The sequence below is a fragment of the Danaus plexippus genome, chromosome 17, assembly GCF_018135715.1.
Source record: "Danaus plexippus chromosome 17, MEX_DaPlex, whole genome shotgun sequence".
NCBI classification, from domain to species: Eukaryota; Metazoa; Arthropoda; class Insecta; order Lepidoptera; family Nymphalidae; genus Danaus; species Danaus plexippus.
Genome location: NC_083548.1, coordinates 3,994,176 through 4,007,649, shown reverse-complemented (window position 1 = coordinate 4,007,649; position 13,474 = coordinate 3,994,176). Strand labels below are relative to the sequence as shown.

Below are 13,474 nucleotides of genomic sequence, written 5' to 3'. Positions count from 1 at the left end.
CATTATAGAATTATTAAAAATTGTTCTGTAAATGTATGACAATTAAGACTTATTCACGATGGCTTCGACAAAATTGAGTAAAGAAATTTGGTTATGTTGAAAATAAGAGTTCGGGCGCTTGTAAGTTTCTTTGTAATTAAAAGGTTTATTTTATTTACCTTTATTCCTTTAGTGTTCCTTATTCACAGATTGGTGCAATGATATTTTTGGGCTATTTCTTAGTCTACATAGTGCGATATAATCTAAGTGTGCATATAGTAGATATGGTGCAAGTTCCAAAACAGATTTTGAACACTATCTATGTCGATCGAAAGTCCCTCAGGAACGCTTTAAGCGAGAGAACTGGGGTTCGAATTTATGATCATTATTTAAAAATAACCTTTCCAGCCAAAATAATACTACTATTAGATCACACTTTAACATTTTGTTACATATAAACAATTAAATAAAACGAAAAAGTCACCGAGAAATACAAGACGCGACACAAACACTATCAGTATAAAAATAAATAAAGTCATTAAATGATTTTTCTTATATTTCAGAATGTCTTAGATATAATGTATTGGAATGAAATGAAAATAGCGTTATTATTGGCTGCGTATCACATAGGATACTGCATATGTTTTCCCATATTTCATAATATTGGAGATGTGTATGTATTTGAAACATTCTTTTCTTTATATATTCACTAAAACAATCAACGGAAGACTAAAATAAAAGCACATTATAGATATTTAAAAGGTTACAAAAGTGATAATAATTATATTGTATTATATAAAAAAGGAATGTGCGCATCATTGGTCTATAACGAAAATTATATAATAGAAAAACTTAAGCAGAAAGGCTTTACTAAATTGTTTGTTTTATTTTGTTTTAATTTGGTTAAAGGTTCAATTCATTTTACTCGCTTTGAACTGTTTTTTAATTTAGGAAAAGGAATGAAACACATAAAAAATTACTTCATTTTTGTTAAACTATTGACAAAATAAAAATCTTAAATGAAATTATAAGTATTACAGTCAGGATTCATCGTTAAAAATATCTAAAAACTATTCGTAACAAGCAAAAATCTCAAGATATGTTATAGTAGCATTATATTCAATATTTATATTAGATTTGGTCCAACATGGGTCGTCGGTGCAGCTGGCTTTATGTCAGGTGTCCTGAATTGTCTCACCTCTGCATCAGCGTATTACAACTTTTGGATGATATTCATGATTCGCTTGTTAATTGGATTTTGCGCCGTCGGTAAACGTATGAAAATTTTAACGTGATATAAAATTCAAACATTAAAACAAGTGTTATCTTCAGGGCGCGATGCTTCCAAGCATGATTCAGGTGCTAAGACATTGGGTACCCCCCACTGAAAGACATCACTTCATGTGGGCTTATTGCGGTGTATATATTTTACATTGTAAATCATTATTCGTCAGTCAAATAGATTTTATATTCGATGAATCCACAGGTATAACAACCGGGACTTGCTGTACTTTCTTATTATGTTCTATGGTTGAATATTACTTTGGATGGTCTATAGGATTCTATATATCCGGATCGATGCAAATAATTTGGGCTGGTTTTTGGCTCATGCTCGTAGCAGACAGTCCAGCTAAGCATTCTTTCATATCAAAGGAGGAACTATCTTTTTTAACTACCGCTATTGGAACGGTTTTCAATATAAAAGTAAGGTTCCTGTATATATTATATATTTATTTATTTATAACGAATATCTGTATCGGCATTGTAATATCTAGCTAACAAACACTCAAGCCCCTTGGAAGCTTATTCTGAAGTCTCCTCCATTTTGGGCATTGTGTATTCTAAATTTTGGATACGCTTGGATGATAATTTCTATCTGTATTCACGGACCGCTTTATTATACAATTATTCTCAACTACAGCATTTATGAAGTAAGTCACCACAACACTATACAGTCATTATTTTTCCTAAACACAGTCTTTAACAGACCAGACAGGATTTTTAACGAAGAATCCTGAGACTTGAAATCCAGGTGTAGGTTAGGGGCCCCTATCTAACTCGCGCTAAACGCTAACCTCGTCTGAGCTCCTCTCTTTACTATTGCTGCCTTTGAATTACGTTCTAAGAATGAACTGATGTTAGTTCTGGACAAGCCTATGTCTTTTAGTAGGTTGTAAAGAGATCGATCGGTGGTCAGATCTTGCCCCCCCCCTCTTTAGGAATAAGTTTGTTTTGTGGACTTTTAGCAAGATAAATACCGGGCTGGGCTTGCAAGGCCGTTGTTTTCAGCTGTCTTTCCAGCAGGCAACTGTCTTTCCAGCGTCAGCTATCTTTCAACTTCATGTTTCAAGTCAACTCGTCTCTCTGGGCTGTTATTTTAATGAGACGTAAGTTAAAGAGACGAAACCTCTCAGCATTTAATGAATTCACCGTGCGGGTGCCGGGTCCATCGCGTTGTAGGGAGAGGAGCTTTAACAGTGCCTGGGACTTGCGACGCAGGTATAGGTTAAAGGGGGCTCAAGAATTCCAGAAATAAAAAAGAAATTTTTGTTTCTTGTTTATTGAATATCACAAAATATTTTGGAATCAAAAAATCAGTTCGCGATATCTGAATTTTGTAAATAAAAGCAAAGTATACCACTGTGTTTTCTATAATCTATCTCATGACTGTTGAAATTGGCATCTTAATTTTAAAGACCCCGTACTTCGTAGCCATCTTTTTTACAGTTTAATTTATCTCGACTTCTAAAGTTACCTCTTTGCTGTTAACATAAATTCCATTCACCTAACACTATAAGGTATTAAAGTAAGAAATAAAAATAATAATTTATAAAATATCACTTTTCTGCTTTGTATGCTTCTTTTATTTCCTAGGCAGCGGCTTTATCAGCATTGCCGTTTTTCTTAAGACTGGTGTTGGGTACGATTATAATACAAACTTATCACTGGTACAAGAATAACAATAAAATAAAAAGAGTTAAACATCTACGAAAATATTTTATTGTTGTCTGTAAGTATTACTACTTAATAACGAATCATATTCATGAATATAATAAAGTGAGCTCATTCTATAAAAGTTAGAAGTGTTTATATAAAATAGAGAATATGCCTAAACATATTCAAAATTTTGTTATATGTGCTTTAAGGAAGAGAAATTAACATTAAAATGTCCGTACAAAACGTCTGTTTTAATTAAAACTAAATAAAAAAATTATAGCTCACGTTATACCTGGGACTTTGGTATCGACGTCCTGGCTATTGCCTATCAACCCTGGCCCAGTTCTCTTGACCGCAGCCACTGCTCTCACCGCAGCCGGTATGGACTTCACGTTAGACATTTGTTACGTAAGTTCAATTATACCTCACTGGATTATATAAGGTACTATCAGTTGTCACCACAGAAACAGTTATATTACGATTGACACATTCCTGTGAGTATGGTGATTGTAAAATAACTTATTCTTTTACAACTGCTCAAACATCAAAACGAATTAATACTCCACTTAAAGAATTTTAAAATTGCATGTTGGAAAAATAATATTTAAGGGATAAAAATATTGCCCTCAGTAAACAGATCAATTAGGAAGAAATTAACTGAAAACATTCAAAGGTAATAGATTATCAAAATTTTAGGAGCTATCACCAAACTACGTAAATTCCATTAATACGGTAATAAAGATCATAGGCAATTTGCCAGGAGTCATCGTTTCTTTGTGCGTGGGGGAAGTAACATATAAATTTAAGGTAACTTCTTTGATTATTACATTTCAAAAAGTAGGACAACAAATTAATTAATACCTTATATTAGAATTCCGCTGTTGTGTGGCGTTTTATATGGAGTTTTCATGGTACGATCTTACTGTTCAGTGGTCTAATATTTCTTATTTGGGGCGATACACACGTTCAACCTTGGAATGACATTAAAAGAAGGTAAGATTTACTATACTTTTAATATATATTGTATAAAATATGTTTTTCAATTTATAATGATATTTTTTTGCATTGCTATTTACAACGAAAGGGTGAGACCGCGAAAATTTGTAGTTGTGCGACCATCCATCATGTCTCATATAACAGAAGTGGACGAAGATGAAATCTCGTAATATTTTTGTCTTATATAATTTAAAAAAAAATTAAATAGAAGATAATATCTTTTTATTATTTACAGAGCTCAACTGCCGACGTCTCAACGCACAAAACGTTTTATGAATTGGAAATTATCTAAAAATTGAAATAATAATTACAAATCTGGAATATATGTTATTACTCTTATACTCGTTTACATATTCATGCCATTTGAAAGACGTAAGCAGACTTAGACAGTGTCCCAATGTGATCAAAATGTAAATTAAAGAAAACATATTCCTTAAGTTATAGTGGATTCTGTAGAATTAATAATATAAAAAATTATCTATTTCACTTACTTAGCTTTCTGAGATATCGAATATACAAAGGGCTTTTGGCGCGAAAGACTTTCATACAATCTTATTTCACCTCGAAGAAATTCGTGTGCGATCAGTACACATGGAGCAGAAGCCCTCGCTAGTTTTAAAACCACTGTAATTTTTGTATTTATATTATTTCCAAGCATTTTTAAATATTTTGAATAAAATTTATCGAATAAAACTTTATATATTTATTTATTTAATGACTTTTTAGTAACTATTTTTTCTATAAGTTTAAAGTTTTAAACAAATGCTGTATGTTTTAAATTACTATGTCTTTTTAGATTGTTGTCTACATTACCTGATCTTGTATGGTGTAGTTACTATTGTGTATGATGGGTAGGTTGTAAAGACCTTTTGGAACATGTTAAAATCCCTAACCGTGAATTCTTATTTAAAAAAAAATTACTTTCTGCCTTAAGGACATTGTTGTCGTATAATCCTAGATCCAAGACAAGTATCAACGAGCCAAGTATTTCAAATTTTTATTTTATTTAGTGTGCTACAATCTGTTTGTTATTCAGGACAGATTGTTATCAAAAAATATTAATTTCTAAACAATTTTACGTAAAGAAGTATAAATTACATTAAATTATTATTAGTTAGATCTGTTATACATTGAAGGAAAAATATTACTATTTGTAAAGCAAAAACTAATTTTACATATAAAAATAGAAATAATACAAACAGAATATGTGTCTCTACTTGAAATTCATGGTTTTTCAGTTTGGAAAACACAGTACCCAACATTTTATAGCTTTGTTTTAACATTTTTTATGTTGTATTAATTAGTAAAAATAACGTTTTGTAACTGGAAGTTATTTATAATAAGCATAATTTTCTTAAAATAGAATTATGAATATTCTTAGAGTATATATAAAATTGGAAGCAAGCAAAAAGTCTTGAAAGGTAGTTTTGTTGAGGTTTATTATATAAAAAAAATCTTAAGTTCTACTGTTCAATTAGCTGACAGAGAGTTAAGGTAAGAATAACGTTCTAATATTAGAAGAAAGTACTGCTATAAATGTTTTATTATGGTTATTATAATAAAAAATCCTCAAAGCTGGCCTAGAACTGTAGACGGACACCACTAGCATAGACTTCAGAATTTTATTGAAATAAAAAAACACATTTCAGTAAACATCTTTTGTTTCATCAATTAAGAATAAAAGAATTATTATGAAGAAAGAGACGAAGCTTCTCAGCATTTAATGGATTCACCTTGCGGGTGCTTTAACAGTGTCTAGGACTTGCGACCCAGGTGTAGGTCTAAGGGGCCCCTATCAAACGCAGGTTAAACGCTCATATTCGCCGTCCGAGTTCCTCTCTCAACTGCAAATCAAATTTGAAAGAAACCTACTTGGTCTGCCTTCGAAGTACTTTCCAAGAATGAATTGATGTCAGCTATGGACAGGCCCAAGCCTTTTAGTAGGTTGTAGAGAGAGAGTTAGCTACTATATTTCTCTGTCCCACTACTACTGCGTACAAATCAACGACGAACCTATTCCTAGTGAATTCATTTGTGAGCTAATAATACTTATTGATGGCATGGTCTTTGAGGATGTTTGTTTCCCAAGGTACCGTTAGCTCTATTAACACAACGCGCTTTAAAATTTGCGAATACTAATAATAATAAATGTTTGGTCTGAAGGCCGACGCACAAATATTCTTTTTTTGCTAAATTTATACATACAAAAACCGTATACTGAAATGAAATTGGAAGGAATTGGTTCATTTTTTATATTTGTGTAGTCAAAAAGAATGGCTTAGATCCTCACGTTCGGATTTACGTCTGAATTCTTTTGAGGCATAGCAACTAATATTGTCACGTAGGTCGTAAGGCATGATCAAGATATATTAGTTTTACTAAGTCATTAGTATCGGTATAAAATAAAACTTATACTATGATTGAGCTATACAAATTTTCAATGTTTGTAAACTCAGTTTCAGAATTGAAAAAACCATAAAATTATATATGTCAGAGTAGGAACCGATTTACGTTTTTTAAAGAGTGACGTCAGCATAACTGACGTCACCAATGATTTTATTCTTGAATGTCGTCAGGATCTCAGACTCTTGAAGGTAATTCGTAGACGATTTGACGAACATCTCACTTCGAAGATGTCCGTACCCTGCAATGGCTCGAGCGAGAGTATCAGTAATCTTTTTTGTTTCGAATTGTCTGTTGCTGTTAGCCCTAATGACGGGAGGGGTGGGTGGCCCGGTGGGGCCAACCGATTTAATACGGTCCCGAAGGGCCCAACGGAGGTATACGCCCATCCCAAGGGTGCCTCTAAGAGGTGGGACCGCGGCTTAGGATGTCATCGGAGATTGGATTGCAAGACGTCAACCGACGGCAAAACGCCGGAGCGGCGTCTATGAAACAGGACCCCCTCTTCGCCGGCGAAGGCGGTGTGTGTAGATGTGGTTTTGTGTCATTGTGTCTGTGTTGTCTGTTGTTATTTAACCGTCAGGGTCTAGGAGAACGTCTTTGGGACGCCTCTTGCCTAATGGGGAGTTGGGTGATGTGGAATAGTCACACGCTTTGACTATTAGTGGATTGGGATGTACCGTCGCGGTCTCGAAAAATCTCTTTGAGATCATCCTGAAATGCGCAGCTATCGTAGGTCCCTATGAAGATCGGAATTCCTGATGTATCAGGGCGCGCCTGTGGCTGTGCGCATAAATCTATTTTGCAGCACTTGCAGTTTGTTGATGGCTGAGGGACGGGCGTGGGCGAAGCACGCGCTTGCGTACAACATGACGGTAAGTATGCAGGTCTTGTAAAATATGACCTTATTTCTAAGGGACAGATTACTTTTACTGCAGATCAGGGGAAATAGGCGACCTAGGATGTAGGCTGCCCTATATTTAACTATCTGATTGTGGGGTTTGAAAGTGAAATATCTATCCAGAGTGACATCTAGGTATTTGGCTCTTTTTTGCCAAGGAATGGGGCTGTCGTACAAGGAATTTTTTCGGGAGACGATACCTAGACTCGTTTACTTCTGGTAAAAATTACTGCAGTGTATTCTATTTATTAATCTATATCTATATTTATGTTTATTAATCTGTATTCTCGTCTCTATTTATATCAACTGACATTCATTGTTGTGACTACTCTTTCACAGGTGGCTACGCACATGCGGGTGACACCTGATAATTTCAACTATCCTTAATTATTAGTTATTCAAATAATAAGAATTGTGCCGATATATAAAATATGTATTGTCTTGAGGTTTAAAATGTATATACATATATTGTCATCTTAAAATTAAACAACTTAACTGTCCTAATTATATTAAATAATATTAGCACAGTAAAACAAATTAATGTTAACAAACAGGTTTAAATTTTTTTCCAGGCACAGAATAAAAATATTAGCGTAGGAAGCTGTCAAATTGCTTTGTCACGGTCACATTACGACCAAAGAGTTAAAGAAGAAAAGAAAAATACGAATACGGGTTTTCATATGGTATTATGATTATAAATTAATAATATTGTGTAGTAGTAGAAAATAATTATGAATCATAGTTTCATTAAATATTATTCTGAGCATGAGGGCTACAAATGTGGGTACTGTAAACGTCCAGATACAAATTACAGTCACGGTGAGTTTATTAACAATAATCTTATAAGATCGATAATAGAATCACATAACATTTTCAATTTTATTTTAGTTATGTGGGCGCATGCAATGACGGTTACTGACTACCAGGATTTAATAGATAGAGGTTGGAGGAGATCTGGAAAACAATGCTACAAGCCAACATTAGAAGTCATCTGCTGTCCCATGTATACCATACGGTTTGTATATTTAAAGTAACTTTATTTTATAAATAACAAAAACCGTATAAAGAATAAATATTCCCTGCAGATGTAGGGCATTAGAATTTAAGCTTACTAAATCTCAAAAGAAAGTTTTGAAGAGTTTCAATAAGTTTTTAATCGGAGAAGAAATAAGTGATATAAGTGCACAAGAAAGTCGAGAAGATGTTGCAATGGAACAAGTTGAAGGGCAGGAGCAGTTTCTAGAATCTAAAAGGCCACATGAAGATGTAAACATTGCCGGAATGGATATTCCATTTATAGAAGAAGCAGATGACTCAAGAAAACTTGAACTATCTGGTAAGTAAAATAAGTGTTTACATTAGATTTAGATTATATATCTCTAGTTTATAATGCATTTTACTATTAAAAGCTAGTAGTATCCATTTAAAATTACTGATAGTTTAGTATTAGTGATTATATTGAACATTAAAAAATAGTACATTTTTTTATGCTGACCATACCTTTATTTGATTGGCAAATATTATTTATTAGGAAATTCTAGAAACCATGCTTAAGAATCAAAAATTTTGTGTTATATTTAATTTTTATATTCAATTTAGACACAAAAAATCATCATATTTTTTTATTATGTGCCTGATGGATGAGTTTACAGTCCCGACTTAAATTTGAGACATTACTGGAGTATAGAAATGTATAGAATTCTAGTTTGTTTTTGCTGAGAAATGTAATGTTTCTTTCTCTATACAGTTTTCAATGAACAGTATCATTTGTTACAATTGAAGATGATCTTTTATTTTGTTGAACATTTTGAAATTGTATTGCAGAGAAAATGTCTCTTTACTATATAATATATGACTTACTACAAAGCTATGATTGTAGCTACTTGATAATTTTTTTTATTTGTTTATTGTTAATTTTTTTTTATTTCAGAAATAGAGACAAAAGATGACAGTCATATGCAGAAATTTGATTCTCATCTAGATTTACAGCAAGGTAACCTAAAATATTATTTTTATTATACCTATAGGTGGCTTATAAGGAAAGTTGTGAATAAATTAATATATTGTTCCTGTGCTAATTATATCATATTAAAAGAACACTAATCAAATATTTTTTCTGTTAGTTCTGAATATATTTTTACTACATTATTATGGCTAAGTCATATGTTTAAATAAAAATTTGTATATAGGTATTCACAACCAAATGTTTTGAAACTGCTTAGAGCACTTTTATGCAGGTTCAATGTTAATGTATAAATTGTATTTGATGGAGTAATCATTAAAAATTCACTTTTACCAGCGAGTTCATCAACAGCCAGTAGTTCATGCCTGTCGGGAAACATATCAAAAGAAAAATCTAACAAAGGTTAGAATTATGATGTAAGTCTTATACACCATCTATAAGATTTAACAGTCAAGTTATAATTAATGAGTAATTTTTTTAGTGACCGGTGCAGATCCCACAAAAGCTCCATGCAAAAAAGCGAAACAGGCAAGGCGAGAGAGAATGTTAGAAAAGCTTCAAAGGAAGGGTATCAATGTTACCACTTTAGATAATACCAGCAAAAATACACCAAAAACCATTGAAGACATTATTAATGAACTACCAGATAATGTCAAGAGTAAACTTGAGGTAATTAAAGTCAACGATATCTCATAAATCATGTAAATTCCTAACATTAATAAATAATTTTTTCTTTTCATGCATTATTATTGTCTATGAAAAATCATTTCTTTAACATTTTGTTAAATTATAGACATATTATATCAAAACATGCAAATTACAGATAAAATTGGTGAGAACAGAACCACCGAGTCCAGAGTGGCTGGCTACGAAATCAGAAAGTCATGAAGTTTATGTGAAATACCAAACTATTGTTCATGGAGATAAACCTGAGAAATGTACTGAACCCAAGTTCCATGATTTTTTGGTCCACAGTCCATTACTGGTACATTAATATACTATCTCATACAAAAGCAACTGTGAAACTATGTAATTACTCCTATAACCATAACTGGTTGTTACAAATGATCCTGCGATTAAGATATCTGTCTAATAAACTAATTATAATATTTTTGTCATTACAATTAGTTCCAGTCTTAAGTTTTTATAAAAATGCTTTATCCATAGCTATTGTATGGTTAACAAAAAATCTTTTGTTATTTTTTAAATATATTTTACTTTTGATTTGCTACTCTCCCAATTTTTCTTTTGATATGATGAAAGTAGCTATTAATTTAAGTATTAAATATAATTTATGTGATTTTATGGAGAATATATATAAAATGCAATTAATCATTATGATTAAAAACAAAATTGATTAATTTGCCTCTGTTATTTATTTATAAAATTAATTTAATTGACTAATTACTATATTCAGGAAGAATATTCCGAAGTGGGTCCCCCATGTGGATATGGTTCATTCCACCAACAGTATTGGCTGGACGGAAAGATTATAGCCGTTGGCGTTATAGACATACTGCCAAAATGTATATCGTCCGTATACTTTTTTTATGATCCCCAATATTTATGCCTGAGTTTAGGAACTTATGGAGCTTTAAGGTATACAGTTTAGATATTTCCTTTAATCTATAACATACAACTAGAAAATTAATTTTTCTTTTTTAATGAATATACTGAGTATATTTTTTCAGTAAATACATATCAATAAATTAACTATTATGTGACGTCTATCGCATGTAAATTATTTGAAATATTAAGAACTAGGCTAATCTTAATCCTATTTTTTTTTCACATTAAATTTGCAACAAAATATTTTGAACCTGCACATCCTTTGCCAATTTCATCTTATCATGTTTTATTTCCAGAGAAATAGCATTCACAAGACAGTTACAAAAGATTTGTCCTAATCTGAAATATTACAACATGGGATTCTACATACATACTTGTACTAAGATGAGATACAAGGGAAAGTTCCACCCATCGGACCTATTGTGCCCTGAGACTTTCAAGTGGTTTCCCATCAAGGAATGTATAGCAAAGTTGGAAATATCAAAGTATTCAAGATTTGATCCTGATCTAGATGGTGTGGATGAAAATTATCCCACAGATAATGACGTGAACAATATAAAAGTTTTATCAAACGGGCAAGTGCAAATTTACAAAGTTTTCAAACGGAAAGCAGGAAGGAAGTACAATGAAGAATTTGAAGTTCTTGAATATGCGAGGCTGGTTGGAGGCAAGACCGCTAGAAGTATTATAATGGTCATGTAGATTATAAGTTATCTGCTTCATGTTTTTAAAACTAATGAGTAGATTTTGTGTTATAATAAATGCGGTTACATTCTTAAGTGTCATTTTAATTAATGATATTTTCTAGTCATGAGGTCATTTTACTTTGTTATTTGTCCAAACAAATAACTAGTTGTCTGATGATAGTCACATGAAGATAGTCATCTAAAAAGTTTTTAATATCTTTCCTTATAAACAGTTTTCTTACAAATTTAATTAGATCAATAGTAAATGTTAGCTACATGATATATGTGGAATACCAAACCAGAACGCCTTGGTAACCTTAACATAACTTAATGAATTTTTTAATCGATGTGACGTTATTCAGCTGTTTTAAAAATATCGAATAAATTTAAACTCCGTGTATCTTGTTTTATTTCATTTCTAAACGACTTTAAATAATAAGGATCTGTTTTGATAACATCCGTTCATTTGTCAGTCTTTGAGAAATGAAAAGCTGAGTCGATTTTTTTTAAAAACATATATTACAAGGAATAAAGTGTAATCATGTAAGGCAGATCTTTACTTTTCATTTGTCGCACACGTAGCTCAGAAATATTTCAAAACTAGTTTTTAACCTAAATGTCAGATAAATTTAAACAATAATCAAGTCGACATAGCGCCGGGTATTTGACATTGAATTTCTCTTTAATTTTAAAAGCGATAATCAGATTTAAATTAATCGGAATAATTGTATTCCCTATATTTATTTGTATTTAATATGAATCTTCCAAAATCCTTGACGTATAGTGTTGATTTTTAATCTTTTATTATAACTAAAATTATTGTGTAATGTATTTTTCTATGTTATCCCTTATTTAATATAAATAGATGTAATAAAGAAATAGAAATCAAATAATTTCGTAAGTAATACCTATCACATTAAAAAGTATTATCACATAAACATATAGTTTTAATTATAATTCCTGCGCTGGCTCCAAGAAACTAAACAAGTCTTCTAAAAAAGAACTTAACGATATAAATCAGACGGCCGCTCATTGTGACGCCAGTTCGCTGAAAGTAAAAAAGTATACTTAAAGTATAGTAAGGTGTAGTCTGCAGTAGCTGGTTAGACCAGATAATCTATTAATATTTATAATCTGCAATAGTACTCTATTAATAATCTACTGTCTCATTATAGTTTTATGTTAAGAATCGACGGTTGTATCCATAGGGCCTTATTATGTAGTGTCAATGACAGTATTTGTGACAGTGTCACACAAATATCATTATTTTTTTTTCTGAACAGGTAAACAACTTTTAAAAGGAGCAGGGTCGCACATCAATATTTTACGTTTATTATTATATAATATCCGTTAAGGGGATTTAATTATTCGTTTATTTTTGTTTGTTGTTTTATTGGTAATGTATAAAAGGAAAAATATCTCTAAAAACATCTGCAAAATCATGAGATCTAAGACTTTCGCGAGTTTTATTCATTTAAATGAAACTAATATATTTCGGATATACTACGCGAATTTTATTATTTAAACTACATAATCTGCAAAATCAAATAAAGTTCATTAATATCTTTGATAAATCTCAATACTTTTTTGCATAAAGAAAAGACAGGATAATACTTAGATTTCCAGTAGCCAATATTTTTAAACTAACTGAATCATCAATGGTATTTCGACAATGCACCTTAATACAAACTTTTAAATTTAATAGCGTTTTGATTATTTTAGTAAGACATATACAGCACCCCGTGCTGTTAAAGACTAAGTAATTAACTGCTAACAATTAGAGAGAGCTGAATTTGTAACAAGTGAACCAGTTTTTTATTTAAGAAATGAAAAATATATACATAGGTACATATTAATATTTTATAAAGCTTCATTTGTATCGTTTTTTAAAAGTGTTGTCGTTCAATGGCTTAAAGGCATTTTAATGTTGTTGTAGTTCCAAAGTGCAACTTAATTATAGATAGTTCCATTCACATTTTTCAAATTTACAAGTAATCTTTTGATTGACAAAGTACAGGAATGCATACTTACTTACTTCGA

The 13,474-nt window shown here is 31.4% G+C and overlaps 2 protein-coding genes across 2 annotated transcripts; both read left to right on the top strand.

Moving 5' to 3' along the window:
* The first annotated feature begins 18 nt into the window (after window positions 1-18).
* LOC116771434 (sialin-like) lies at window positions 19-4,610 on the top strand. The gene is made up of 14 exons (XM_061523235.1): window positions 19-120; window positions 189-347; window positions 543-652; window positions 1,115-1,244; window positions 1,312-1,396; window positions 1,466-1,683; window positions 1,755-1,910; window positions 2,854-2,989; window positions 3,197-3,324; window positions 3,613-3,723; window positions 3,788-3,909; window positions 4,001-4,078; window positions 4,148-4,322; window positions 4,408-4,610. Exons 1-13 carry the CDS (start codon window positions 94-96, stop codon window positions 4,209-4,211), a joined length of 1,524 nt encoding a protein of 507 aa, XP_061379219.1. The 5' UTR covers window positions 19-93; the 3' UTR covers window positions 4,212-4,322; window positions 4,408-4,610.
* A 3,057-nt stretch (window positions 4,611-7,667) lies between these two features.
* LOC116771301 (arginyl-tRNA--protein transferase 1) lies at window positions 7,668-11,832 on the top strand. The gene is made up of 9 exons (XM_032663122.2): window positions 7,668-8,035; window positions 8,105-8,231; window positions 8,302-8,552; window positions 9,147-9,209; window positions 9,516-9,581; window positions 9,661-9,848; window positions 10,003-10,164; window positions 10,597-10,778; window positions 11,045-11,832. The coding sequence occupies exons 1-9, from the start codon at window positions 7,948-7,950 to the stop codon at window positions 11,448-11,450; spliced, it is 1,533 nt and encodes a 510-aa protein (XP_032519013.2). The 5' UTR covers window positions 7,668-7,947; the 3' UTR covers window positions 11,451-11,832.
* Window positions 11,833-13,474: the final 1,642 nt, after the last annotated feature.